Consider the following 27,693-nt stretch of genomic DNA (forward strand, 5'->3'; position numbering starts at 1 on the left):
GGCGTTTTTAACATGCCACACCAGGACACAAGCCTGCAGGATCCTCTGTCTCTGAACAAAATCAGAGAGTGCGTGAAGAAATTAGAGCGAAACTACTGGCGAAGCGAGACGCAGAGAACTCACCAGTTTGCCTCTATCTGTGGGGATGTTAGAGTTAAAAAGATTGCTGAATTTCCTTTGAAATTTGAGAGAGAAAAGAAAACCATGTGTATAATAAAATATTTCCCCTCAGAAGTCTGTGTCCAGTTTGAAAAACTTGCAGCTTTTATAAAAGCGTAAGAAGCAAAGCATTCTTTTTAAGTATGACCCTGCGGGGTTCTGCACCGACTCCATCAACGAGTCACTGACTCACTTTACTCTAATGTCTGCGAACTGCGCCTGTAAACCGCTCCTTCATGCTCACAAACATTTGACACCTTATTCTCTCGCAAGTGACTCTTTAATCACTAATCCCCAAGAGTTTTGGCGTTATTTCCACCCTCTGCCATTTCACCCCATCACACAACCACAGTATTCATTACACTAGGTGTATCGCGATCGGCTGGTTGCCCTGTTTATTTTGTACATGTTCAGCCCCGCCCTGCAGACGCGCTGATATCACGCAGTTGCGTAATTTGACAAGCCAGCGCAAAATAGGGAGAATGAGCGTTTGACAGCTGCCGTTTTCCTGCTACAGATTTCTTCGAAACAAAAGAACACTTATGCTGCATTCATTCGCTAAAGATTTCGGATAGTTGCCCAGAATCTCTGCTTGCATGGCCGCTGCCGTGAGGAATAATAATGTTTGGGTTGCTCCGCGGCAGGACGCGCAGTTCCTCCAGAAAACCTCCGCACCATTGACATCCGACGGTCTTAGAGGTGAAGATCATGGACAAGTGCTCTGTAACACGAGGGATGCCATCCCGGGAACTTCCTCCTTCCACGATTACAATTTGGTAGGGGCTCGTATTATTATTATTATTTTCTTTCCCCGTCTGCCTCTCAGCATCACAGGCTTTACTGGTGTCAGCAGGTTTAACGCAGGATTACAGTGTGTTGCTGATCAAAGCAAAAAAAAAAAAAGAAAGAAAAAAAGGCTGTTTTCATTTAAAGATGTGACCCACGATACTGAAGGAAGGCCCGTGTAATTACAGCTAAATCCTGGGCTTTTAACCTCTGCATCGATGCTGCTATTTACTAACTGTTAAGAGGGGGAATTGCAAACAGGACATGGCTGGGATGTGACGCGTTGCTCCCGCTCCTGAAACAACTCCTGAGGAAGATGCATTGCCGTGCAGAGCAACTGCATGTTCTAATTTCAGCCATGTATTCTGAAACAGCTTAGCCTGGAGTGTTTTAGAAGGGCGTCTGCTGCTTGTAGGGAGGGGGTGGTGGGGGCGTCTTTGATGTGGATGGGTGCACACGAGTAGGCCCCAGCATGCATCCCAGATTAATTTACGTCAGTTACTTTTGTTATTGTCAGACTTCTAGTACCTTAAATGGGCAATAATGGGAAGTTCTGAATGTCTCTGATTTTTCATTAACTCTTGCCCCAATTAATATTTCTCCAAGTCCAAAGAAATAATGATATAAACAGATGAGTGCATGATGAGTGCTGACCTTGATAAATCTGAATGAAAAATGTCCTAAAACTAAGCAATTAGTGAGCTTGAATCAATTGCACAACACTTGTATTTCCTATTCTGCTGTCTTTACATCCACAGTAACAATCTTGCTACGACTCACCTGATCATTTTCCTCTGTTTTGCCTCTCCCAGGGTAAATCCGAGATGGACAGCTATTTGTGTTCACAACCACAGGATGTAGTAAATTCCAAAATGATGTGCAGAGACAGCACCCTGGCTCTAGAGCCACCTTTCACTGAGGACTTTGCCTCCCCTTACAGCGTCAGCATGAGTTTGCTCCTTCCCGATGTCACATATCTGCACCCAGGCCTTTGCAGGACTGTCAGACAGATCAAAACCGAGCCAACAAACTCTCTGATGCATCCCGCGTGCCAGGGGAGCGGAGTATCGCCAGCAGTCTCTGAATACCCAGGGTTTTTTTGCGCAGCTGACACTGCAAGTGGTAACTTCGTCATCAAGCAGGAAGTGCCAGATTTCCAGGACGTTCCCCTATTTCAGCTTTTGAACTCTGATCTGGAACAGCTCATTCACAGCTCGCAGGTGAACCCCATCCCCATAGCCCCGTTAAGCATTCCCACTGGGAATGTTCATGCTGGCCCAGTCCCGAATTCTACGAAACCTGCGAGCAGCTTGCAGAACGAATGTTTTTCATTTAATCGACGCGTGGGCCATCAGCCAGGATCAACCTATCTGCCACCTTCTCCGCCAAACTCTGAGCCCTCAAGTCCAGACAGGGGCAAAGGAGTCCTTCACAACCTCTCCCCACCTCCATCCTACGAAGCCAGCATCGCCTCTAAGTTAAATTTTGAGACCCACAATTCCATTGACCTTGGACAGACACCCAGCATAGCTCCAATCCAAAACCAAGATCAAATTTCCACGTCTGGATTCATCCAAAGTTCAGGTTCTGGACCAGTACAGCGTTCAAGCCTGACACCAGTTCAAACAACGTCGGGTATTGGCCCGCTGTCCCCGGTGTTGGCTCAGTCGGCGCCAGTTAAGTACAATCGAAGGAATAATCCTGATCTGGAGAGACGGCGGATTCACCACTGTGACGTCCCAGGTTAAGATTTCTGTTCGGTCTCCATAACAACAATTAATTTGAGTTTAAATTTTGTCAACATTAAAAAAGATATAAAATGCAAGTACTTAATGTGCTCTGTCTATTTGTTTTTACAGGCTGTCAGAAAGTATACACAAAGTCATCTCACTTAAAGGCTCATCTGCGGACGCACACAGGTAAAATGTTCTGAGTTGCACTTCTTATTTTTGGATGAAATTGGTGACGTTGCCAGGCAGAAAAATTGCACTTGGCTTGCAGATGCATTCTGTCTGCTGACAGACCTGGCCCACATCTCACTGCTGTCAAATCACATAAACCCGCAGCTCTCATAAAGAGAGCAGGGACGACGACAGGACATGGTGTGATTTATGACTCACAGTTGTGGCTTAGTGTGAGTTTGTTTTTTTTAATTGGATGGAGTAGTTTGGTTTTTTTTCTTGCATAACATTAAATATTGAAGGAATTCAAATATATTTAAATATATAATGACTGGCTACCTTTATTCTTCAACTTCTTCCCGATGAAGGTGAGAAGCCGTACCACTGTTCCTGGGAGGGATGTGAGTGGCGCTTCGCCCGCTCTGATGAGCTGACACGCCATTACAGGAAACACACCGGGGCAAAGCCTTTTCAGTGTGGAGTGTGTAACCGCTGTTTCTCCCGCTCTGACCACCTGGCCCTGCACATGAAGAGACACCAGAGCTAGAAACCTCTTCCTATAAAAACATCAATCTTCCTTTCCTGTTTTTTGTTTTGTTTTGTTTTTTTTGAACAAAATACCATCATATGCATATCAGCAAATAAACATGTTAAAAACTGTGAAACTTATTTCACTCACTCCAAAAGGGGCAGATAATCTTAGCAGTGCTGGCCCACAAATACGAATAATAATAATGTAAAAAAGATCAAATATTATGGTTGCCTTATTTTTTTTCCACACAAATGCCTCAGTTTAGGGGATGTTTGCATAGGTATTAGTAAAAAGAACAAAAAAAAAAAACATAATGTAATAACGTAACTATAATGTATCTTTTTTAAGATTTTATTTTAATTCTACACAAAAACATTTTGAAATTTAAATTTTATATTTAGGTGTTTTCATTGTACACATCATATCACTCACGTGTCGTAGGGGCATTTATTTAGTATGCTGCAAACTGCTACACTGTAAGTGCAGATATCTATGTATGCTATTAGCCGGAGGGAGGACGATGTTGTTGCAGCTAGTAGGTCAAAGGGTTGGTTGTGCATTTGTGTAATATAGAAAGTAAAAGCACTTAAGTTAAAGTTGCAGGAAAGCAAGTTGCAGAGTTTTCTGAAGCGGTAGCAGGAAGAATAAACATTGAGGGGGTGATGGGCATTGTTTGTGAGCCATGTGGTGATTGCATTGCTTACAACATGAGGACACTTGGTATGAGATATTAAGCGTTGAATGACCAGCACGGTGAATGATCTTTATCTGTGCTCTGACACTGTAACATACACATGGTCCTTACAGAGAGGGTTGTCTTTTTTTTTTCTAAGTGCAGCAGATGAATCCAAATGTTGCATCTTGATTTTAGGATTTCTGTGAACACTTTCCACTACTGTGGTGTTTAACTTTCAGCGAGATCTCATTTTATATTAGGAATTCGAAGTGCTGAAACAATTTACAATATCTTTGGGAACATTTATTTTCTCTCTCCTGTTCGTTGTCATCGTGGAGAAATCAAAACATGCGGGTGAGCCTAATTTGACACTTAATGTTTTCAGTGTGAACATCTATGAAAGTTGATGGTTTCTTTGACTTCTCTCCAAATATCAAACACCTTTTTGAAAGTGCCTTTAACTGCTTAGTTGTTGCTGTTTTTTTTGAATGAATGAATGAATGAAAAACGAAGCTGCCCCTGCCTGTTAAAACCATCGACTATGTTCCTCTTAATTTCCACAATGTAACATTAATAGAAATCTCTATTACCTGACCAAATTTGAATATGGCTTAGCAAAAACTAATTTTAAAGTTTCTGTTATTTAAGATGTATATATTTTGTATCTGCTGTTTTAAAATAAAAATAAAAAAGAACCATGTATTTCTTTTGGATTGTATTACAGTTTAAAATTTTCCTTTTTTAAAATAAATTAGGTTTGTTTATTTTTGTTTTACAAAGTACAAAAAGGATTAGATTACGCCGCTACAGTCGACGCTGTTACGAGTTTATCCAGCCAAGAAAGAAGCGCAGCGAATTATTGCAATACTGTTGAATAAATAAATATGCACAAAGGTCAGAGGTTTGTGTCAAAGCTGAAACATTAACATGTAGCCTAAACTGATCAAATGTCCAATGGAGCTGTGTGTCCCTCACGGTGCAAATAAAGATGTTTTGTGTTGAATATTAACTTTTGAAATGTCTGATAATTTATTCACAACATTTAAAAGGTTTACTCTAGCCATATGTCTCCATGCTAAATCTGGAGAAAACGCTGGCTAATGCTAATCTTTTGTTGCTTGCAGAGCGGGAATATTGCACGTTATTATATAATTTTACACCACAGCTTTTGCTTTCAGTGAACCTTGCTGGTATTGAATAAGAAATAGCACAAAAACAGGCATGGCAATGTTGATCGGTTTTTGCTTTAGAAATTCTGCTTTTTATGCAAAATAGGAGGGAAAAAGATTAAACGTGGCTCATTGACACCATTATTTTTTAAGTTACAAGCTGAAAATACAGATAGTTTTAGAAGGATAATAAAAAGAACTCATGTAGCACCTTTGTAGTCTGTCTAACTTTCCCAAGGACACTTGCCAGCTGGAGGAGCCAGTTTTTCTGGAATTTGCTAATTAGTCCAGACCACACCCCGATTCATGACTTTCCTTTTTAACAATCTGGTGTAATCAAAACAAAACAAGTCATTTTCTTGGTTTCTCTTGGAAGGTGTCCCTAACATGAGTCATAGCAAAGCTTTTGCAAAAAGTACCAGGAGAACCTGTAAAAGCCACAGAAGGTGTCTGAGCTTGTCCTGGGTGCAGAGGAACTCCTGAACTCTTCTGAGGATTATTTACTAGTGTAAGTCCCCCCCCCCAGCCCTCCTCCCAGTGCTTTACATTACTTACGGTACAGTAAAGCCCACATAACTCAGACTCTAGTGAGTGATAAATCATTCAGGTGAGATCCTGCACAGTAAAATGCTTAGTGGAGTGGGAATTGATTGTAATCATCTCAATCCGTTGCTGCCTGACAGAAACATTCATCCAGACCTCGTTATAATAGAGCAGAGGACAGGAAGTACAGGGTGCATTCTTTTAGCTGAAACCTTTTCTCAGAAAAGGCTTGTTTGAGAATACCAGGTCTTAAAATACTACTCTTTGTTGATACTACATAAGAACAACAAAGCATGTGATATTACACCGAGGTACACAATGTTTTAGTTGGACGATTCAAAACGTCTTTTTCCGCTTCCAGTAGCGGTCCGATGAACTTTGCGTACAGACCACTGTACTGTTGTTCAGCTACGTCTTCCCTAATAGCGAGATTAGTTTTCCGAATGCCAGCGAATGGGAGTTCTCGGATGTCTAAGTGACACCGAAACCACATTCCACCCATCTCAGTCATAGATAGCAACTGGCTCCGTCCCAGTCTGTTACATACAAAATGCAACTTTATTAACCTTCATGCCTCCATTCATATTAATATACATGTATATGTTTGAACTTATTTTAATTTCACAGCTCCATCCATATGAAAAATACAGAGAAAAAGGCAAAAACACTGACTGGATACTTAAACAACTCTCGGAGAAAAGGAAACAAAAAAAAGTGTAACAGGAGAAAAAAAAAAGAGTACATCTGTTGTTGAAGTTTTGAAAAATATCAGGATTAAAAATTTCTGTTACAGATGTGGAATTCCATGAGCAGAATCTCCCTTTTTGAAGCGATGTTGAGCAATATCACATTTTTCTTTACGGTAAGAATGAAAAGATCTGAATATATTTACACTACACTCACTTTACATAAATACAGGAACAACGATTACTGTACGTAATATCAGCAAACTTGAAACAAAGGCATTGGCTTCACTACCTAAATTTTCAAAACCAGGAAAATCAAAAGCAGATGTTATACAGAAAGTAAAATATATATTGAACTGACAGAAACTGCAAGATAAGTATTCATTAAGAGAGGTGTGACTGCTGGAATCCCAGTCACAGGATTTTTTTTCCTTTCTTTTTTTTTTCTTTTTTCCTGTGAGTATGATTCCTCATCATCTTCCATGGAATCACTATGTTGAATTGATGTGTTGAAGCTGAAACACCAAGAGACCTTTGTAACTCGGTTTTGTTACCCTTAGAGGAAGTGACTTATTGCAAGCAAAGTAATAATGTGTGCTATAAACAGCCTGTGAAAGTGTTATGGGAAGATGCTGCATTGTACACAATGGTATAAGGCTCAGTGCGAAAAGAAAGTTCAACATTAGAGGTCCGACTTGCATAATGTTGTCTGTGCTTCTTTTTTCCCCCAGAATTCGTGGTTTTCTCGTTTGAAATTTATTAATCCAAGCACGCGTGCTGAAATCGAAGCTCTGCACAGAGCAGCTGATATTACAAGTTTGTGATATGAGGCACTAGTCATTATTATTATTGCATAACTTTGACCCTGGTTACCGTAACAAAATTATGCTTTAAAATATGAGGAAAGAGATGCTGAAGGGAAATACAATACACCCTGTCCTATGGAGACACCATCTTCAAGTCAAATTGAGATTTTCAGAAATTGGTGTATTAAGGCATGCAACGTCATATACTGAATACAGGAGTACATGTGTCGCTGATATGTGCTTGATCGGTAGAATTTCTTGTCGGGTATAGCAAAATAGCAACACAGGGAATTGTGTACCTTAATACTGTGTATAAATAATTGGTCGATTCTAGCAAACACTGGTTCAGCCTTGGGAACTGAAAAAAAATGATTTGATCATGAATGTGTTTAACCACAAACCAAAGAGAAAATAAAAAGCAAACTGTTCTATAACATCACATATGATCATTTACATGATGAATACCATTAGCCCCATTTCACTGTATATCAAATTAGATAAATTACAGTCTCTGAAAAAAGACTTTACATGTATAAATGTATTTCCTGCATCTACTAATCAAAAGCCCTATTTTTCCAATGTATGTACAGGCTGTAGAACTTTGTAATAAGTTTTATCTTCACTATCACATATATTACAACATTTCAAAATGTCCTTTGTACAGAAGAGAAAGATTTATATGCAAATGAAGACGTGCCCCTCAATCATAAAAACGCTCTAATACATTATAAGGATGATAAAATACGATGATGATTATTCGCTTATAAATTGACATCTGAAATAAAATCATTTGAATATCATACGAAACAAACAAACAAGGTGCTGATATGGTTTTGCCAAAATGCTAATACAACTGGGCATAATGTCGTGCACAAACAATACAGATAAATAATGACAACATGCGTTCTCCAACAAACCGAGAAGGGCGTCGCACGCTTCCGTGCGGAAATTGCTTCCTGGATTTGGCTGTTTTACTGAAAGTGAGAATGTGGAATCCAAGTTTGTGCATTAGCGTGCAAGTGTATGGATTTCAAGGTACCGTAATCGAAAAGGTTAACATTTTTCTTTTTTACTGGCCTAGGTCCAATAGATGCATTTGGCAGCATTATCGAATAACATTGGTTGGCCTGATATTTTATGTCCGAAGCTTTTACGTAGCATAAAGAGCGCTGGAAATACTTGCAAAAATGTCCGTTATTAGGTCTATAAAAATATATTTTTAATTGAATTTCCTGATTAAGGTTAAGTGATGCTTTCCAATAAATATATCTCTGCCGGAAACTGCTTCTAAAAGGTACTCCTGCTGTGAATACAAACACACACACAGAAAAAAAGAACGGAAAAAAACAGTGTGCATGTATTTGTGTATGCATGTGTGCAATTCCTGCATTTTTCTGCTTTTTACATGACCAAATCTCAGGTAAATCAGACATAAATCATAACTTATATCTGGTCTGAGGCGATTTCAAGTGACTTTGTTTGTGTTTGAGACAAACAACAGGAATAGAAATGATAAATGTGGAGACAATCACCAGCTGGGAGACATCAGATTAGAAACCAGTCAGTAACGGAGGGAGTTGCGGTACAGAGCGTGAGGAGGTGGCCAAGCTGGGAACTTCTCCTCGGATATTGACATCAGCAAACAGAACAAAGAGGAGGTTTAATGTTCCTTCCCATCACTTTGTTCAGAATGTATTGCTCTTCTGTATTGTACACCAGGTGCCACACTATCCCTGTAACACTTCAGCTGGTGTCAGTGTCATTTTATGGACAAGTGCTGCGGTGCTGTGCAAAACCACAACACAAATTCCTTTTTTTTCTGTTAAACCCAGCTGAAATGACTTTTTCTTTTTAAAAAATGAGAAATGTCAGGACACAATAAAAGTCTGTAAGGTGCCTCTATTTTTTCACATACTGGAAATCTCCTCTGATTGTTCAGTTCACTGTACATGAGGGGTTGTATTTTCTGAGTCAAACATAAGCAATAAGCAGGCATTAAAAAAGAAGCAAAACCCAATAAACAAAACATTTTTATACTGAAGTATATTTATCCTTTAAGATTGCACTTTACTGATTGCTAATCACAGCTCAAAATCCACCAGATTTTTTTTTTCCTTTTTCTAATAAATGCTTTGAAGAGGCTCAACATAAACATAAAGAACAGCACTGATGAGATTTGGAGTTGTCCGGCCATGTGAGTGGATCATCAATGGTGTGTGCTGGTGCGATGATATGCAAGTCCTATTTCCATTTATGAAAACAGGCATTGAATGACTGAAAAAGTGGAGGTGCTGATGAGGTTGATCTTTTTGGGTTGTGGGCATTTGAGTCTATCTTGATTACAGTTTGCAGGCGATGAGAGAGGTGAAAGTCCAACCTTCTTTTAGCTTCTACAAGGGATGCCTCAGATCTAAGAGCAGAAGCCAACAGGAAAATGAAACCACTTATGATTAAATGGTGCCCCCTGCTGGTCACAAATCAGACTCACACAGGGGGGCGTGGTGAAAAAACACTACCTGTAACTTCAACTACCGGTACATCCAAGTCCGTTCCCGTGATCCAGTCGAGGCCAAACTTCTTCCTGCTCACACAGGAAATCCATTCCTTACAACGGGGTCTTTCACATTATGAATGCTGGAAAAGCAGCCGTTTGGAACAATAATGAAAAGAAAGACACCAAAACAAAAAAAGACACAGTTGCAATTGCATTATACTTTTTTTTGTCCAAATAAAGAGTTAATCTTAAAAATCAAAGTGAAACATTTACGAACAGTGCTGTAAAAGACAGTTCCCTATTATACTCCAAGCAAAGACAAAAAAGATCCTGCCGTCTCTTCGTTCCAAACCAAAGAGGATCCAGAAGTGACCCTGTTTTGTGCTCCTCAAGCTCTGTGCACCTTCATCCATCAGTCTTCTCTGTCTCCGTCTTCTCTCCTTATGAAGGATGAGGGCATGTGTGCGTCTGTGTCTGTGCGTGGGTGTGAGTGTGATAGTGTGTGTGTGTGTGTGCGCGTCCAGGCCGGCTGAAAACATTCACAGGGAGATCCCGCTCCCCTGGCTGCCTGTGTATGCATGTGAGTGTGTGTCTTTTCGTTGACCTCTCCATCTCTCTCTTTATCGCGCTCCGTCTGATTCACACCAGCATGTGTCTCCGTCGGTGCAGGGCCAAGTGGTCAGATCTGGAGAAGCTGCGGTCACAGTCTGCACACTTGAAGGGCTTCACCCCTGTGTGTTTCCTGTAATGCCTCGTCAGCTCATCAGAGCGGGCGAACTTCCAGGTGCAACCGTCCCAGGTACACTTGTATGGCTTTTCACCTGGAAAGGAAGTCAGAAAACACAGTCCATGTTCAGTCGCATTTCCGGCAAATTAATTAGGAAAATCTGCACTTGATGAGTGATAATCCATGAATTACTGCTAACCTAATGTCCACTTTGGTAGTGCACAAGTTTCAAGAATCTATATAACTCACTAAAATGGTATGGATGTCTGATGAGATATTATTGAAAATATTTAAACACAAAAAAATTACAGGAACATATAAGTCACGCATCAGATTTCGACAGGGAAATATTCAATTTGAAAGTCTTCACTGAAAGACTGTGGAAGCACAAAATGATGCAAAAGCCTGGATTCAAAGTCACGGCAAAAAAGAAACATGAATTTGATCAAGTGTTATCTTAATATTCTGAGCAGTCTATACTGTTGGACCTCAAACTGGCTTTAAAGTCTATATGATTTCCAGTGAATAAACAGCAAATTGCTGTATATTGGCTAAACAACTGATATGCTATATTCTATAACAGGCCAGGAGCCGACACCTTTGCTACCCATAAGTCAAAATTTAGGGTTATTATCTGAAAAATTTCAAATCTCAAAAAGTTGCCTTTCTAACTCAAACCTCTGAGAAAAATCACTCAAAATTTAGAAAATAACTTGAAATTTCCAAGTAATTAAATTGAAATTTGGAGAGAATAACCTCAAATTTTGACTTTAGATGGCAAAATGTGTCTTTTTTTTTTTTCCATAGAAACCTTGTCAAATACAAAAAAGGTCTAATTGTGGACTGAGGTCAGAGACCTTTTACAGGGAAAAGCATTTTCCATTATCCTAACAGCTTAATGTTCACTGCTTGTCAGCTAGTGCGCTGGCTGAAAAGTCAGGCTTTGCAGCAGCCTGAGAGAAATGACTGATTTTATAATGTGAGGTGTCACAATGAAATGATTTAAGGAAGCTATAACTTCAGTGTCCGTCCACAACAACGGGAGATCGTTTCAGTAGGAACGGCTGTAATTGTTTTAGCACTTTTCATGAAATAAATCATGTTAAGGACAATTCAGCCTTCTCAAAAAGTAATTAAAATGTTCCAAGATGTCGTATGCTGTCTTGTCTTACTGCGTTCATGAGACAGATAAGAATAAGTTTAGCTGCTCAACGCTCTTCTTCTGTGAGTCAAGACTCTAAAGTGGTTTTCAGCAGTAACTTTCTCAAAATGTGAAATGCCACCTCACTTAGACTTAAACAAATAGCATTTAACAGCATCAAAATAAAATAACAGCATTTCACAACAACTGTTCTCACACGTAGATTTACTGACCTGTATGCGTCCTCCGGTGTGCTTTTAAATGCGAGCTTTTGGTGTACACCTTATTGCACCCCTCAAAGTCACATCTGTGGATTCTTCTCTTTTTGGAATCCGGTGACTCCGACCTCCGAGGACGCCGTATGCTGTCGATACTGAACGGGGACATGGAACTGCAAGGAGGACAAAAAGTAGCAACAGATAACATTATTAGAGTCTGATGATGTCTTTGTCTTCTTCCGTGATAAAGAGCAGTTGTTGAAAGTTTTGAAGAATAAGTCAGTCATTTTAATTAAAGTTTGCAGTGCATTTCAATTCAAAACCTGCTGAAGAATATTGCAGTGTTTATTTAACTTGCATTATTGCACCATTTACCATTTCAGTTTCAGTTTTCAGTTTTATTTGTCATATGCAAGTTAGCACAGGGTCAACATTGCAATGAAATGTGTTTGACGAGCAGCAGTCACTCAGCAGCATGGTACAGTAGAAGAAAATATAATAAAATATAATAAAATAAAATAATAAAAAAAATAGAAAAATAGTAAAGAGCAAAATATTAGAGAGACGTGGTAAAAGATAAAAGATGACTAAATATATATGTATCTATAAATATAAATATATGTACACTAGTGATTAAATAAGAAAATCTTGAAAAGAAATATGATGGGATATTGCACAGGAATGAGCAGCAGAAAATTACAGTATTGCACTTTTTAAATATAAATATTAATAACAATAAAGTGGCGTGACCAGTGCAGATTAAACAGAGTACTTGTGAAGCTGCAAGGTAGCTTCTGAGTGCGTCCTGTGGAGTGTGTGTGTTTAAGTGTTGTGGTTGAGGTGTCGTATGGCTTGGTGGTAAAAACTGTTTTTAAGTCTTGTAGTCCGAGTAGGCAGACTCCTGTAACGTCTGCCAGATGGTAACAAGGAGAACAGCTCATGATGATTTGCAATAAAAGGTTTAAGTTTTTGTTTTATGCAACCAAAAGAACATAAAACATAACCGTCATACCGGCTGTAATGTCACTAGTTATTGTGTTAAGAGAGGAAAAGGTGTGTAGATAAAAGACAGACTGGTATTTACAGAGTGCTTTTGTGTGCTTAGTGAGAGCTCACTACGCATTTACACTGGAAGCACACAGTGCACAAAGACGTTCATACAGCACTTTGCTTTATGCGCTTGATCTAGAGCTCACAGTCACACAATTTGAGGTTCATCTTACCCAAAGACATTTCAACATGTCAGACTCTAGGAGTCAAACCACCAGTCTTCTGATTTGTGGATGATTTTGATGCCCTCAATAAGTACAACCATTTTATCTCTTTCTTGTAAAAAGTAGTGCGTTTCTAAACGGAATCAACATATATGTATTTTTGAAATGCAAAAAAAAAGACAGTATACAGTGAATATTGAAAGATAGACACGTTGAAGGTGGCAGAGCAGCAGCTTTGCCAGCAGGTGGCAGTGCAACTCTACTTAAGTACCTCTGAAAAAGTATGTAAGGTAAGAGGACTGATATTCGTATGGTTCCAATACTATTGTTAAAGCAAAAGTGGTGAGATGAAGAAGTTTTTGTCTTTTTTAAAATCTCTGTGTGAGTGATTTATGTACTCATTGCATTTTGGCATTTCCTCTCCAACAAGCAGTCAGTATCACCATCTACTGTATTTGTCATTGTGAAGCAATGCTGCAAAGTGTGTGCCTGTGTCAGTGAGCATGTGTGTGCGGTTTCACATGCATGTCTGACTTGCCAGTGTTTGTGAGCGCAGTTGCAGAGTACAGTCATCATATCTGTAGTTAATCTGAATGTACTGTCATCTTTGTGTTCTGAAGGCAGCGCTGCACACAAGCACACAACCCAGAGAGAAATCCAGAAGGCAGCAAGAGGCGGTCAGAAGTTCATGCCTCGCCCATGATTGTTGACTGTGCAACAGTGAGCACCTTTTTACACAACACATGACTCGTGCACGCAGCCGGCAAACTGGCGAGAAAAACTGAGATACGATATTGAGCGAAAACAAGAACATCTCTGTTTTGTAAAGGGGGGAGGAGTGATATATTTGGGATATATTTAACAGGGTTCTCTGCTTATGCTGTGAGGCTCGGAAACAGGTAAAAGGGTGAAGTGGGTACAATTAAAGCAGAGTAGCGGGAGGAGGAACTGCTAAAATCATGTCAGAGGAACAGGGGCTGCCAGACAGGCCCTCCAGTGAACTGTCTCCACCGCACACAACCCACTTCCTGTCTCTCTGTCTTACACCAAAGCACAGTCAAATGCAGATACAGTATACACGCACAACAAAGATAAACACATAGCTATACGCAGGCTATATAAATACACTGAAACAGAAGCGCACGAATGCATACAGATCACCTGTTACTCTTGGCTTACTGCCAAACTGAAGCTGTACAGGAAATGAGCACACGGGTCAGATATGAAGTGAACTCCATTTCCCCTCTCATTTCTCTCTCTCTCTCTCTCTCTCACTCTCTAAGCTCAGGGAATATCGCACTGTAACGTGATGACAAAACAAATGAAGAATTTAAGACGAAGAGTTAAACTCCTTTTCTCAAAATGATTGATGAGTTTCCCGCATCACATATAATCTAGATGAAAATTTAGAGGGCCGTTTAGAGTCAGAGGTGCTGTAGAACTCTGCGTGTGTGTCTGCCCGGGAAAGTAAAGAGAAGAGCCAGTGGAAACACTCTGAGCTCAGACCATCGAGCAGATGAGGCGGATGTTTACATTCTGACTTCATCCATGAAGTGACTTCATGATTATGATATAATTTAGGAAGGTCTGAGTACAACAGCTTCTAAAACAAAGAACAAGCAACCATCATAAATTATTTCACCGAATACAACGCTGCTGCGTTTCAAGAGCTGAGTGACAGATTGGTGTAATCAGTAGTGGGAGTATTTATAGACGTTTTGTGCATCTGCAAAAAAAAAAAAAAAAAAAAAAATTAAGTGAGAAATGTTCCAGTTCTCAAAGAAGAACACCCATTGCTCACCACCGCTCACCAGTGACATAAAGGTAAACAGTGGAAAACTTCTAATCCCACTTAAATGACATTTTAATGATTCAAGTGAGGAAATTGGGTCACAACAAAAAAGCCAGTGAGCAGAATTCAGTGCATAATTGAAAAATAGCAATAGAAGTTAAAGGCTTAAAGAGAACTGAATATGAAATACTGTGACAGAGTTATTACTAGACCTACTGATTTAAGCTCCTGCTACACACTCACAATGAATACACGTACAGTCATGCGATTTGCCTGATTATTACTATTATATAATATATGACTATTTTGATAATCTGATAGATGTCAATTAAGAGCATTTAACAAGAAAAAAAGTGGCAGGAATTCGGTGCTTTTCAACGATAGCGTTGTAAACGCACAAGAAGTCTTCACTTTTACTACCTCATTATAGATGCACAAATTAATTTTTCTCATTTTTAAAAATCTAATAATAATCCCAAATGCAAGAAAGCACACAAAATGTATCTCTTTGGATCTTTCATGCTTATAATGTAGTTCTTGTGTGACTGCGAATTGGTTATATTTTCTCATTAGAGCCCAGAGGAAAACTCACTCTGCCTTGAACCCTGAGTCACCGCAGCATAATGCTTGTATGAATGTGTCTGTTTGTGTCTCCCGAAGTAGCAGAAAGAAATGGGAAGTACAGCTGAGAATAATTTCAAACAGCGCTAACCTCTGTTTTTGTTCCTTTGTTTCCCCGTTTTTGGTTTTTTTTTTTTCCCATCATCATCCACTGGGCTCTACACATACGACAGAAAGACGGGGAGCATGGGGAATGAGTGTGTGTCACCTGCATTAGGGATTTCCCACAATACAAGCACAATACATATTTCTAACTCCTCACCCGCAGCGGGGTCACAACACCGGCTTGAGCACAGCAACAGCACGACCTGCTTCAAGGCACTGGTGGAATTATCAAGAAAACAGGAAAGGGAGTGCTCAAGTTTGTGTATGTGTGCGCTGGAACACTGCCCACCGGGCATTCCTGTACCTGTCCGAGGATACTACCCCTCACCTCGCCCACATCTCCTCCCTCCACCTGCTCTCTGGCCCCCCAGGTCCTTGGGGACCTGCCAGACTTCAACAGAGACAACCCTCCCAACACAAGCCCCTGCCCCCAGCCTCACACACCTCTCCTCTCTGTCTTCCTCTCTTTCACTCGCACTCTTCCACAATAGCCTATCCTCTGATCCCCAGGGAAACGCATGAATATGGAGGAGGCTGACCAAGTAGCACATGATACACACAAACTCGCTCTCTACCCAACTCTCCTTTCACTCATTTATTTATATATGGATACCTATTGGAGGCTGCAGGCACTCCCGTCCTCCGCCCTTACACCTCACCTCTCTGATGCTCTCTGGGTGACTGTTTGTGTAAATGTGGCTGCCAAATTATGTAAAGCTGCTCTTTCCACAAGCGCGGCATACACATTTAAATGAAAAGAAACGCAATATAGCGACGCAGTGGACTGATATGTTTATAAGTCGGCTTCTGTTGCGGTGCAGATGTCCATCGAGTGCATGTGCTATGTCAACACACAACGCACATTCTTCCTCTCTGCGGCCAAACCAGCGTGTAACTCAAGAAGACTACAGACTGCTTTGTTTTTCACAGACAAACATGCAAGTCTGTGTTCCTGTTGACAATGGATGACCTCCTTCTGGAACCAGCTGTTCTGTCCACTGTGCAGAAAACACGTGCATGCATACAGTACAAAACACGCACACACACACCGGAGGATTAATACTTACAGAAGTGCACACATACTTTTTTTTCACACTAACACACACGCACGCACAGTCACAGTCACATACACAGCGTGCACACAGGAGTTTCCACACAGCACAGTCTGCACTTTGCACACAGAGAAGTGAGTGTGTGGGCAGGCCCTGGCAGGGCAATGCTAACCCTGGCTGGTGATTTATCGCCATAGTGAAAGCTTGGGCTTTGAAAGGTTGTGTCCTGCCAACCTCTGTTCTCCTCTGACCACCCGGTGCCCACGTGTGGCACTCAGGGGCACGCCTGTCCCTTTCAATAACCTGCATCGAAACCTGAGTCCTCTGGTGCGTGTGTGCTTGTGTGTGTCTGAAGCACAGCAACCTATACTTGTACCCCTGAACCACAGCTTTACTATTATGTGCTGTACTTTGGAACTACAATAAAAGATTTAGGTTAATTACAGTAGATGGTCACACAGCCAATGGATGACAAACAAACAATACAACATCTAGTACACAATGTCAAACCTGCCAGCTAGAACATTACAAAACACAGTGAGTGCCGGCAGCCTTGTTAATGTCGCTACGGCATTAGCAGGATTCTCAAGGAGTCCTGGAATACTTTCCTTACAGTTAGTCTAAATAAAAGTCTGATGGGTATTAACTTGAGTCTACCCAGGCTGGCAATTATGACTGTTCTGGGTTTATGAGCAGCAGCCCAACAAGGACAGGGCCGAGCCAAATGCTTCTCTGCATCTGATTTCCTCCCTCTGATAAGAATTCTATACGCTGTCGTCAACTTTTCATTTCAACACAGATGGACTGGCACGGCAGGAGTTGATGTCTGTAGGCCGAACAGGGCATAAAGTATGTCTGAGCCATATGCATACAGGCATATAGATGCACGCCCACGCAGACACATCCAAAGAGTGGAAGAGCGGTTACAAAACCACACGGAAATGCACAATGCTAAGGATTACAATGGATCTGATAATGACGCCCTCCTCCAGGGAGTCACAAAAACATATTAGTACTCTGTGCTCTGTCTATTCAGAAATTCAAGACTGCAACATCACTGGCTTGGATGACTAAAGGGATTTTTTTTTTTTCAATTTTACCATATTAAATCCATTGAAGATGATTAAATTTTCAAAATAAAAGCCTCTAATAAATGCGTGCACACATGATAAGATGTTATATTATAAAACATATTTACGTGTATTAAGTTTCATGCATTATTTCTGTGAGCTGTTTTTTTTCCCCTTTATGCAATGCAGAGTGCTACTTATTTTAATAAAGAGCTCTGCTGTGCTGTCATTATTAACTATTTGGCTCAGTAATAAAGCAAAGTAACAGTAGTTCGCATAAATTTGCTTTCCCCAGCACTAACAATAATGCACCAGTGGAACAAACTGAAACTTTCATGTAACCAAATTTAACACCGGTCACTGGTAAAGAACGCAAAAACCAAAGCCACATACTTCTGAGCATCTTGTTGTCATAACTCCGACCCAACTCATGGCAGAGATCCACATTTGATTTATGGCTTTAAAGTTAGCGAAGAAAAAAAAGTCAGCGCCAGGATTTCCGGCGTGTGTTCAAGAAAAAAAATGAATATACTCACTCTTGTACAGCACGGGCTATAGACAGCGCGGTAGAGCCGGTCTCATTAACACTGTCCAAGGTCACGTTTGGCAGGTCATCGTCATCGCTGTCACTTTTGATCTGCCTTGGCGACAGGCCGTTGGGGTCTATGTGTGCTGTGAGGATGGGACACAGACATGGGAGACAGACACATGAAACTGGAGCTGGCGCTGTAAACTTATAAGGCATATCACATTGTGCGTCTTTCTAATTATAATGAAGTAACTCCTTTATATACAATTTCATCCGAATAACCCCAAAAGTATTCTTTTGTGTGCCATTATTTAGCATACTGTATGCAGTAGCTGAGCGTGAGTTGAGATGGCCTCAGTACTTGCCAGTATTTTCTCTCAGGAGCTGTCAATCAAACGAAACATTTAACTGGAGGACAGAACAGTCGACCGTGACTCTGTACCCAGAGGTTGCGTACTTACAGAGTAGCATGCGAAAAGGACACACGTGTGCACATAATCTCTATCTGCCTCCAACCACAAAGATAAGACTACAGGGTGGAGCACCGTTTAGCTGTTGTTGCCTGTGAGCAGCGTGTGAAAACATTCGCGCATTTGTTACTGTTTCCAACTTAAAAGAACATGTGCACGCATGAGAGCAACTGTGAGCATCTGGTCCTCTATACAGTATGCACACCTGAAATAGAATCTTATTCATCATAGCGACGAACCTGTACACAACACCTGAAGAGATCAGCTGCTAATTTCTTCAACCTCGAAAATTAACAAGCAAACTGTATATGTGGGTGCTTGTTTCCTTTTGGACAACATGGACCAAAACCATGAAAAACAAGGAAAAAAAGACCACAATGCTATTGAACCATGACCCTCTGAGCCAGTGAGCTCAGTGGTTTCTGTCTCTTGAGCTACGCAGTAAGGTTACATCTATTCCACAAGCTGTGAAAACTTGTCCCTTGGACAGCTCATCAGATATGCTGCCAGAGCCTGGAGTCATTCTGTCCATTCTTTCTCTTTCAGCCGACAGATGCGGCGAAAATCCCGGATAACACAATAAATTAATATCAGAAGAAAAAACAAAGACATGCTGTAGATGGAGAATTAGCAGCAGGGCATTCTAATACAGCACTTAAAAAATGTACACTGTTAACGGTTCTGTAAAGGCTATTCTTGCTTAAAATCACCGGAAACACTGAATATACGGAGACATACAGTATTTTCCACTGAGGTCTACAACATCCCCATCTACTGTAAGCCAGGGTGCTTTTATAAGCTATCAGGACTTCACCTTCTCTGCCCTCTCAGCTGAGACTGTGGCCATAATGGCCCATAATAATGGTCTAGAGTTAGGAGCAGACATGGTGTTATTACTGGAGGGGTGGGTTGGACACAGAAATAATGCTGTAACTCAGTTGGAGCTTTTGCTTTTAAAGGTTTCTGCTGTTGTTGTAGACTAAGACATGCAGAGTGGTCACCAGCTCGCCGAACCCTATGGAAAACCTGTAATTAGCTAGAAATACATCGCGTTTTGGAAATGGGGATTGGAGGGTGGGGGTATTTTGAACTAGGGACACAAAGGAGGAGTGGTGGAGAGGTGGGCAGAGCAGCGGATTTCTTCCTTTCTCTCCTGTTGTTTCCAGTCAAGCCCTGTTTCCATGGCAACCTCCTACCGGAGACAGGGAGACAGCAGTGAAAGAAAGGGTACCCGCCTTCTCTGAAAGAGGATGGCCAACCTGTGTATGTATGTGAAAAGCGAGTGAGTGTGCACCTCATATCTACGCTGAGAACTTTAATAATCGCATTAAAGTTTTCTTGGTGGGGGGTGGGAGGGGGGCTGGATTTAGTTCGGGATTTGCCTAATGTCAACAACTTATTTGTTTAACCACCGGCCAGTAGTGACACTTGAAATTCCAGATAAGGCAGGAACAAAAAAACTCTCTCTATATATAGATGGATAGACAGATATAGATATTTTTCCTATTGCTTTAATTCATTTTTGATTTGGCTTTGATGGTGGAATGTTGGATTTTGTAGACATCATATTAAATGCAATAAATAGCCAAATGTTCTGGTTCTCAACCGTTTGCACTCTCATTAAAAGTAACTGCGTCCACCACACCCAGCACTCATTCACCCCGTTTCCTTTGTGCTGGGTGCGTTCAGAGCCGGGCACTGCTGATGTTGCTCTGTGTATGTGTGTGTGGATGCGTCTGCTTGAGTGCCACCCATCTTCAATATCCATCCACACCCTATTATGCAAGTCTTGTTTTTCCCTATCCTTCCTTCTTTTCCTCTCTCCTCTCCCTGGGAACTGACATCTAGCATTTTAAAAAGCAAAAAAAAAACAACAACCAAAAAAAAACGGCCATCTCTGAGGACCACCCCACCCAGCCGGCCGAGTGTCTGTTTGAGCACATGCTCTAATTACATATCATTGCTTGTTTGCTTGTACGTACTGTACATGCACGGGTGTGAGCCTTAATGTGTCTATTCCTTCTGCAGGGAGTGAAAAGAAGCAACCTTTTTTTTACAACCAACAGTTGCCCTGTGTACAGCTCAGACTTGGACAGAAACACCTACTGTAGGGTCTCATCCAGTGGTTGGCAGTAAAACCACACCCAGAGAGAAAACCAACAACACATCCAAGGCAAGGCCGGAGAGGTCTAACTCTCAGACTACCCCAGACTTCTGCTTCTTGACAGAGGGAAAGCTACCTGCACTGGAGGCTGTTAAACACAAACAAGGCGTTCAAGCTCTAAGCCTTATCTTCCCTCTGAAGGGGCAACATTTTTGCCCGAGAGGCCATTCTGAAAGCATGGACATGACAGTCTGCCTTCTCAGCAATGTGTTGACTAAAGACAGAGCAGAACACCTGCCAGATAACAAACCACACAGCTTATCACTGAGCTTTCCCCCTCTAACATTTCAAAATCCTCAGTGCTAAATGTCAGTTTGTGCCATCCCTTATATCTGACCCAGGTGCAGCCAAAAAAACTTCTGTAATTGTTCCCAGAGAAAGCTGCGAGCGGTTTCTCTATTCATACACCTCTTAGTAAGAATACATTGAAGCTTATTATGATTATAACCTATTTTAAGTGAGTTAACGGATTTAAAAGTAATATTTCTCAAAAGGTAGCGCCTAAGAACAGGTACCAGCACTTTCAAACTCTTAAATGTCCTATTAGAGGTTTCACCCAATCTGGATTAGTATCTAGGTCACATGGTTGAGGTGAGTGGTCATCCTTCAGTCAGGCTGATCAGGAATCATGATGGCCACCAGTGGTGAAACATGCCAACAAGGTGGTAAGCCATTACATTTTTAAATACAATTGTAATTTTCAATAAAACAAAAACGTGATTTCCTAATTAAAACTCACTGGTGTAGAAGAAAAATTGACCTTAAAAAGTACGCAATTCAATTCAGAAACTTTTGAAATATATGTATCCCTGAGATACATTTTAATCTGAAAAACGTGGTAATACTAGCTCCAAACACAGAAATTGCATTATGAAAGTATTGCTTTATCTTTTCCTGCAGGGCATCGCAGGTAGCTCATTTTGTAGGAAAGAAAGAAAGTGATTAGATTGATCCACGCAAGCCTTTCAGACTTTGAGCTCAGTGATAAAGGCGTTGAGAGATAGTTGCAGTGGTTTACACATTTGCCATAGATGTGAAAAGACCCCCAGTTTGAGATCGGGAGGAGTCACAGGCTGGCGTACTCCTAGGGCCGGTTCCAATCACAGATAATCGAGAGGGTTGCGTCAGGAAAGGCGTCTGGTGTAAAATCGGTGCCAATTCAAACAAGTGAATCTATTCGCCGTCGTGACCCCTTGGGAAATAAGGGAGCAGCTCAAAGTCCCCCCCCCCCTCAAGATATAGCTCTACTGCAGAGGTAGAGGATAGAAGTCCAAAAACCCTCAGTGGATTTAGGTTGTGGTAAGCCTACACAGTATTTGTAATGTAATGGCCAGGAGAAGCTAGAATATGTAACTTCTCTTTATTGAATCTAACATTAAAATGTTTATCATTTTGACTTTGTTACACCATAGGGCAACATTTCCTTATAAGTACATCTTAGAACATGCAAAATACACCAAAACAAGATGTGGGGCTAGAGTTTCACAGGGGCCCAGGCTGCTCAGTAAATATAAATGTAATAAAAAAGGCAGCAGTTCAAAACCTGAATCATAGTTGAACTTTTTGCAGTGTATCTTATTAAAATAATGACAGAGCTTTAATAGAAATCCCAACAGAACAAAGTTAGCTGTATAAATATAGAGCAAATTCAGCGAGCAGGGTCTCACCTTTGCCCTGGCTTTTGGCCTCATCCAGCAGAGGTAGCATGATGGCATTGTTGAGGCTGGAGGGTGATCGAACGGCAGTGGTGTACATGAGGGGCAGTGACTGTACCACAACTGGGATGCGGTGAACATGGCTGGCGAGCTTCCCGGCTCCCTGCAGGCTCAGAGGGCTGGATGGAGGCGGAGGCACAGAGTGCAGGATGTGCAAATATGGCTGACCTCTCACCCCAGTTCCCGGGGCAACCAGAGGGCCCGATGTGAGCACCGACGAGGCTGAGGTGATAACAGATGGAGAGGAGGAGGAGGAGGATGACGACGATAACGAAGACGGGGAGAAGGCGGATCTGAGGGGGGATGACGATGAAATCGTGGTGGCGGATGAAGAGGAGGGGCGGGGTTTGTTGATGGACAGGTCGACGGGCTCGGTCTGCGTGTGGAAGTGCAGGTCGTGGGCGAGCAGGTCTTCGGGAGGTTCCGGTTTAACTCTGCTGAGGAAAAAGGGGACGCCGTCCATCGCAGTGTAAGGGCGCACTTTGGGTGACTGTGGGCGTAAGAGAGACAGTGATGTTTCAGTTTAATGCCACAAAATACATTAACCTCAAAAGACAGAGTGTTTCTATGGCTGAAATCCAAGTTCTAATAGTTTTTGTGGAAATATTTGTTATGAAACACAAATACAGAGCAAAATATTCATTTAAGAGTTCAACTTCTCCCGTGAAGCTCTTCAACTGGCATGATGTCACGCACAGAAATGCACGAGTAAAGATAACGTCTCTAAAACTCGCCTCCTTTCGCTCCCTCGTTCTCTTCTCCTGCCCTGGGTTGCACTCTCTCTTTTTCTCCTGTTTTCCATGACTCCCACACAAACGCAGCTCTCTTGGCTCCCCTTGTCTCTCTCTTAAATCTCCTTTGTGACGGTGAAAAAACATCATATGGGCTCAATTTCCTGACCGTCTCTCTCCGTCTCTCAGAAATGGGCCTCCTAAGGCCAATGCTGGTGGCTTAGCGTATCCCTCAACACATCTTTCACTTAACACCAAGCAGACTGTAACACAACCTCTCCATCTGTCTGCACACGTTTCAGGAACCTGTTTACTTGGAAAAGATAATAGAGAACACACACGGTAGAAAATGTGACGCTCACCCTGCTACTATTTGCTTCTTAGGGCTCCCAAACTTTGGCCCCTTTACTTGATATCGCGGTCTTTGTTCTAATGTCAGATTAGCCGAGTTGCATGTGATGCGGCTGATCTCGGCTCACTCTGCTCAACGTGGGTGCTGCAAAGTGTGGTAAGCAGTGTTGATCCTCACAGTGGAGCCTTTCAGAGGCTGAGTCACAGTTAGTGCCATCAGGGAGCGAGCACGTCCAGGATTTTTTTTTTTAAATAATCAAACAGGAAAAGCTCATTAAAATTAAATGGAAAAAAAATCACTCCAATAGCAGCTGCAGGAGAAATGAAAAAATTTTCTCTAATGTGGGTTTTCATGCTCACTTTTGTTTTCAGAGACTCGCATTTCTTTTTCCTTATGTAATGCTGACTGAGAGTCGATCTGCGGTGAATTACGAATTTTTCTGAGTGGTGTGTATGGGTGTTCTTTTATGTAGTAGCTTACTATTTTTACTCCAGACTTGTATACTTGTTTTCAGCCTACAGGAAGTGTTACAACCCCATGAATCAAACAACAAAAAAAAAAAACTTCACGCAGCGTAACTCCTCTTCAGTTGGAAAACAAACCATGCCCCATGAAAAATGCTTTCTGATGAACTCTGAACCTCAGTGGGGTTCAGCTCAGAGTCACTGGTGTCGTGTCAAGATCCACAGTAAAATATGGTCTGGGTCATTACCCACCACCGATTTCAGGCATGAGCCTTCACAGCATTTCGTTTGTGTTATTCTTCAGGGGTATTGCTTCAAAAAAAAAGCTCAATCATGCTGTTTATTAAGAAAATGGAAGACATGATCAGTTCTAGTGTACTGTGATAAAGATAACATCACATCTCCTTCAATTTTGTCAGTACTATTCAAACAGAGACACTTCCCTAAAGGGGCTGACGAATCGTTATAAAGTTCTCCTCTTTTAAAAGTTATTCTCAAAGAACGAGAGCGACCTACAGGCACATATAGAATATTTAGAGATTCTAAAGCAAATATCAGTAAAGGCTTCAGTAGAAGCAACTTAGATCGTTGCGAATCCACAGTGGCATAAGGCTGCCAGCACAGCGACAATGAGAGCGTCATACAGGTTCCCTTCTACCTTTTCTGTTACGATCGAACTTGTGGGCCTCATCGCAAAGAGGAAGATGAAACCAAAGTTTACAAATAAGGTTTTGGTTTTTTGGTTAAAGAATTATGGTGCAGTGATGAAGTGCAAAAAAGAGTAAGAAGATAAGAGAAGCTATGAGAGAGCCACAAACTCTATCAGCAAGAACAGCGATCAGTATCCGGCTGTGCATGTTTGAGACAATAAAGCCCGTGCACCACTGAGAGACTCCGACACTGTGGGGATGTTATGGGCAGCGCACAACAACTTTTTTGATACTATTTGAGTATTCAACTGTTAGATTTGCAGCTAATTAAAGAGCCACTGGTGTGAAAGCATAAACCAAACCAAACGGCTGATGATGTACATGTACAATAACAATAAAGAGATTTTCTATTTTATTCTATTCTAAAACACGTTTTTGGTACTTAGAGGCAAAGAAACGGAATACACTTGTATTCTTAAACATGCTTCAGGCTACATTTATACGCACAGATGGATACATAAACCTATCATTTTTATACAAACAACCTCAAGTGAGACGGATGACGCTTGCATTGCTTTGCTTAATAAAAGTTACACTCTGTTGAGTCTCCATGCTAGCAATGTCTAGATTTAAACAAGCACGTCCCTCCTTTAGGTTATTCAAATTCACATTTTATATTTTTCGTTTGTTTGTTTGATTTTTTTATGGTTGAGTGTCTGCTATCTAGTGGCTATATCAAGAATTTACCAAGACAAAATTATCTAAATAAATTTCACACGGAGTTAAACATTAACCGTCATCTCTACTTTGTCTTGCATCAGTCTGACGTAGCCTTTCTTGGCTGAGCCTCGGGCTACCATCTAGCTGCTTTTGCACATGGTCTCTCTGTGTTTCCATTTTTGTGTATAGAAAGCAAGTGTCACAGTCTGCCCGGAGCTATACCGCCTGTCGGCTTTGAAGCCGTTAGATTCACCGAGGCTAATCTCAGTGTTTTGAAAACAGTGTCTTTCTTAGTAAGTGTGTGTAGCCCACTCCTAAAATTATGTAGTATTAGCAGGTCTTCTTACCAGTTAAAGACATTGAAGTATCTCATGTGGTAAAGTGCAGAATGAATAATGTTATGAATAAAACAGATATGCTGCCCCAGTCCTAAATGTTGATTGTTTAGGACAATCAATGAAATGGAATTTTTCTGGCAATATCTTCCCAAGTGCTTTTTTAAAAGAGCAAAGAGTTTTCAACATAGCATTTCTAAACATACTAGTTTTCTTTGGAAAACAGAAATTGTTTCTATTTGTCACAAGAAATATTTCAGAAAAACAAAAGAAATTGGTTTAGACTATTGACGCTCACAAAGTAGAAGACCCATATAAAAAGTTATCACAACATTTCCTGGTGTTAAGAACAGAAATCAAAAGAAATTGAAAGAGTCACAGAGTACAGAAGAAGCCTGGTCGAAGTAAGAAGTTAAAGATTTCAAAGCCTCTGAAAGAAAACTAGTGAGAGTTGGTGTGTAAAGACTCCAGAACGACTACCGAGGCACCAGTGAATGACTTAACCCATTTGGGAGAACAATAACTAGAAGCAGGCACAACAATGGACTGTGCAGGTCTAATGAGATGAAACTAGAGTGCTTTGGCTACTTTCAACATGGCATCAACCCAAAACATACGGTGAAGAGCTACCTCCAGAAGACCAACGTGAGCATTATTGACTGGCCTGTGCAAAACCCTGACTTGAATTCTACTGAAAATCTGTGTGATGAACTGAAGACCAATGTCCATGCCAGAAGATAATCACATAACAGGCTGGGATTGCTCAGGAAACATCAGAGAAGTTTGTTGAAAACGACAACCAACGACTGCAGGCTGTTAACCAGCAAAAAAACAGTACACACGGTTGACTATTGACGTCAGAGGAGCTAATCATTTTGACCGGGTAGTTTGGCATTGCGTTGAATGTAAGCATCCAAAATAGGGCTAGGCTGTTTGGACAAGCTGTGTTAAAAATTCCTTTCTCTGTTTAACAGTACTTTGGAAATACTTCTGAACTAAAACTAAATTTTCATAGGGAGGTCTAATAATTCTGTCTGCATTTGTGTATGTTTGTAATGACAGTGCACTTGGAAAGTGTCCTATAAACAAAGACTAGTTGGCGCTCTAGCAATGACATTTCCTTTTTAAATAAAATACATATACACTGTTTCTTAAAAAAAACTTTACTTATCTGTTAATTTATTTATAAAGTAGTTAAAAGTAACTTAATGTACTAAATGGTAAGTGAGCAAATTGCACTACAATAAATGATCATATGGCACAAACTCAGTTTACAGCAAGACATCAAACATGCCACTTACAGAAAAGTATACTTGCAACACTATTACAAGCCTATAAAAGTAAATCTACTGCTTTTTTTAGTCCATTGGTATTATACCTTTTGTTTCCATTCATTTGTGAGTGCTGCCGTAATGTTGAGAAGTAAGAACTCTATTTAAAATTCTCTCGTCAAAATATTAGAACGGTCTATACATAAACAAAACATGCAGAAACGAAAGTTCTGCCTTTTTTTCTTCTTCAAACACAACTCAACAGAAATGGAAAACTTAAGCCACCCCTACTCTCACTTTGACAGATACAAACCCACACATGCTTACAAACCTGACACACATACAGCAAGAGCCGCTCAACCTGCCTGCCTGCCTCCGTCCTCATGCCATTGTCTTTATTAGGGGATAATGGTTAGCGGGGCAGATTTTCCAGCCCCTTGCAGGCGAATTGTCTAACGAGGCAGACCATTTCCAGCAAGCCCTTGGCACCACGCCACCCAAATGAAGACCACATTTCTGCAGCAGCCTAAACTGTCTGTCTGCCTCTGCCATCTAAAGGGAAGCTCGGTCTGTTAGGGCAAGATTGGATCTTAGTGCACT

The 27,693-nt window shown here is 41.1% G+C and overlaps 2 protein-coding genes across 5 annotated transcripts in view; one reads left to right on the forward strand and one right to left on the reverse strand.

The window, feature by feature from the left end:
• Positions 1 to 606: 606 nt before the first annotated feature.
• Positions 607 to 5,063, forward strand: klf5b (Kruppel like factor 5b). The gene is made up of 4 exons (XM_085249749.1): positions 607 to 935; positions 1,758 to 2,688; positions 2,805 to 2,864; positions 3,215 to 5,063. The coding sequence occupies exons 1-4, from the start codon at positions 756 to 758 to the stop codon at positions 3,391 to 3,393; spliced, it is 1,350 nt and encodes a 449-aa protein (XP_085105875.1). The 5' UTR covers positions 607 to 755; the 3' UTR covers positions 3,394 to 5,063.
• A 1,242-nt stretch (positions 5,064 to 6,305) lies between these two features.
• Positions 6,306 to 27,693, reverse strand: part of klf12b (Kruppel like factor 12b) — a 39,048-nt gene continuing 17,660 nt past the window's right edge. For all 4 annotated transcript variants that reach the window (XM_085249336.1, XM_085249335.1, XM_085249334.1 and 1 more), the window contains 4 exons: positions 22,523 to 23,060; positions 18,229 to 18,364; positions 11,854 to 12,011; positions 6,306 to 10,573 (listed from right to left, as the gene is read on the reverse strand). In XM_085249336.1, coding sequence (XP_085105462.1) covers positions 10,392 to 10,573; positions 11,854 to 12,011; positions 18,229 to 18,364; positions 22,523 to 23,060 — 1,014 coding nt within the window. In that variant the 3' untranslated portion in view covers positions 6,306 to 10,391. The remainder of the gene's footprint in view (positions 10,574 to 11,853; positions 12,012 to 18,228; positions 18,365 to 22,522; positions 23,061 to 27,693) is intronic.

The sequence above is a fragment of the Mchenga conophoros genome, linkage group LG16 (assembly GCF_057382185.1).
Source record: "Mchenga conophoros isolate Kocher_MC1m ecotype Shallow Benthic linkage group LG16, M_conophoros_male_GT1.1, whole genome shotgun sequence".
NCBI lineage: Eukaryota > Metazoa > Chordata > Actinopteri > Cichliformes > Cichlidae > Mchenga > Mchenga conophoros.

Bases quoted from the DNA above. Each gene is read 5' to 3' on its own strand.
- klf5b (XM_085249749.1), top strand. From the start codon at position 756: ATGGCCGCTGCCGTGAGGAATAATAATGTTTGGGTTGCTCCGCGGCAG. The intron at 936-1,757 runs GTAGGGGCTCGT...TGCCTCTCCCAG, and splicing joins CCTTCCACGATTACAATTTG to GGTAAATCCGAGATGGACAG. The intron at 2,865-3,214 runs GTAAAATGTTCT...TTCCCGATGAAG, and splicing joins TCATCTGCGGACGCACACAG to GTGAGAAGCCGTACCACTGT.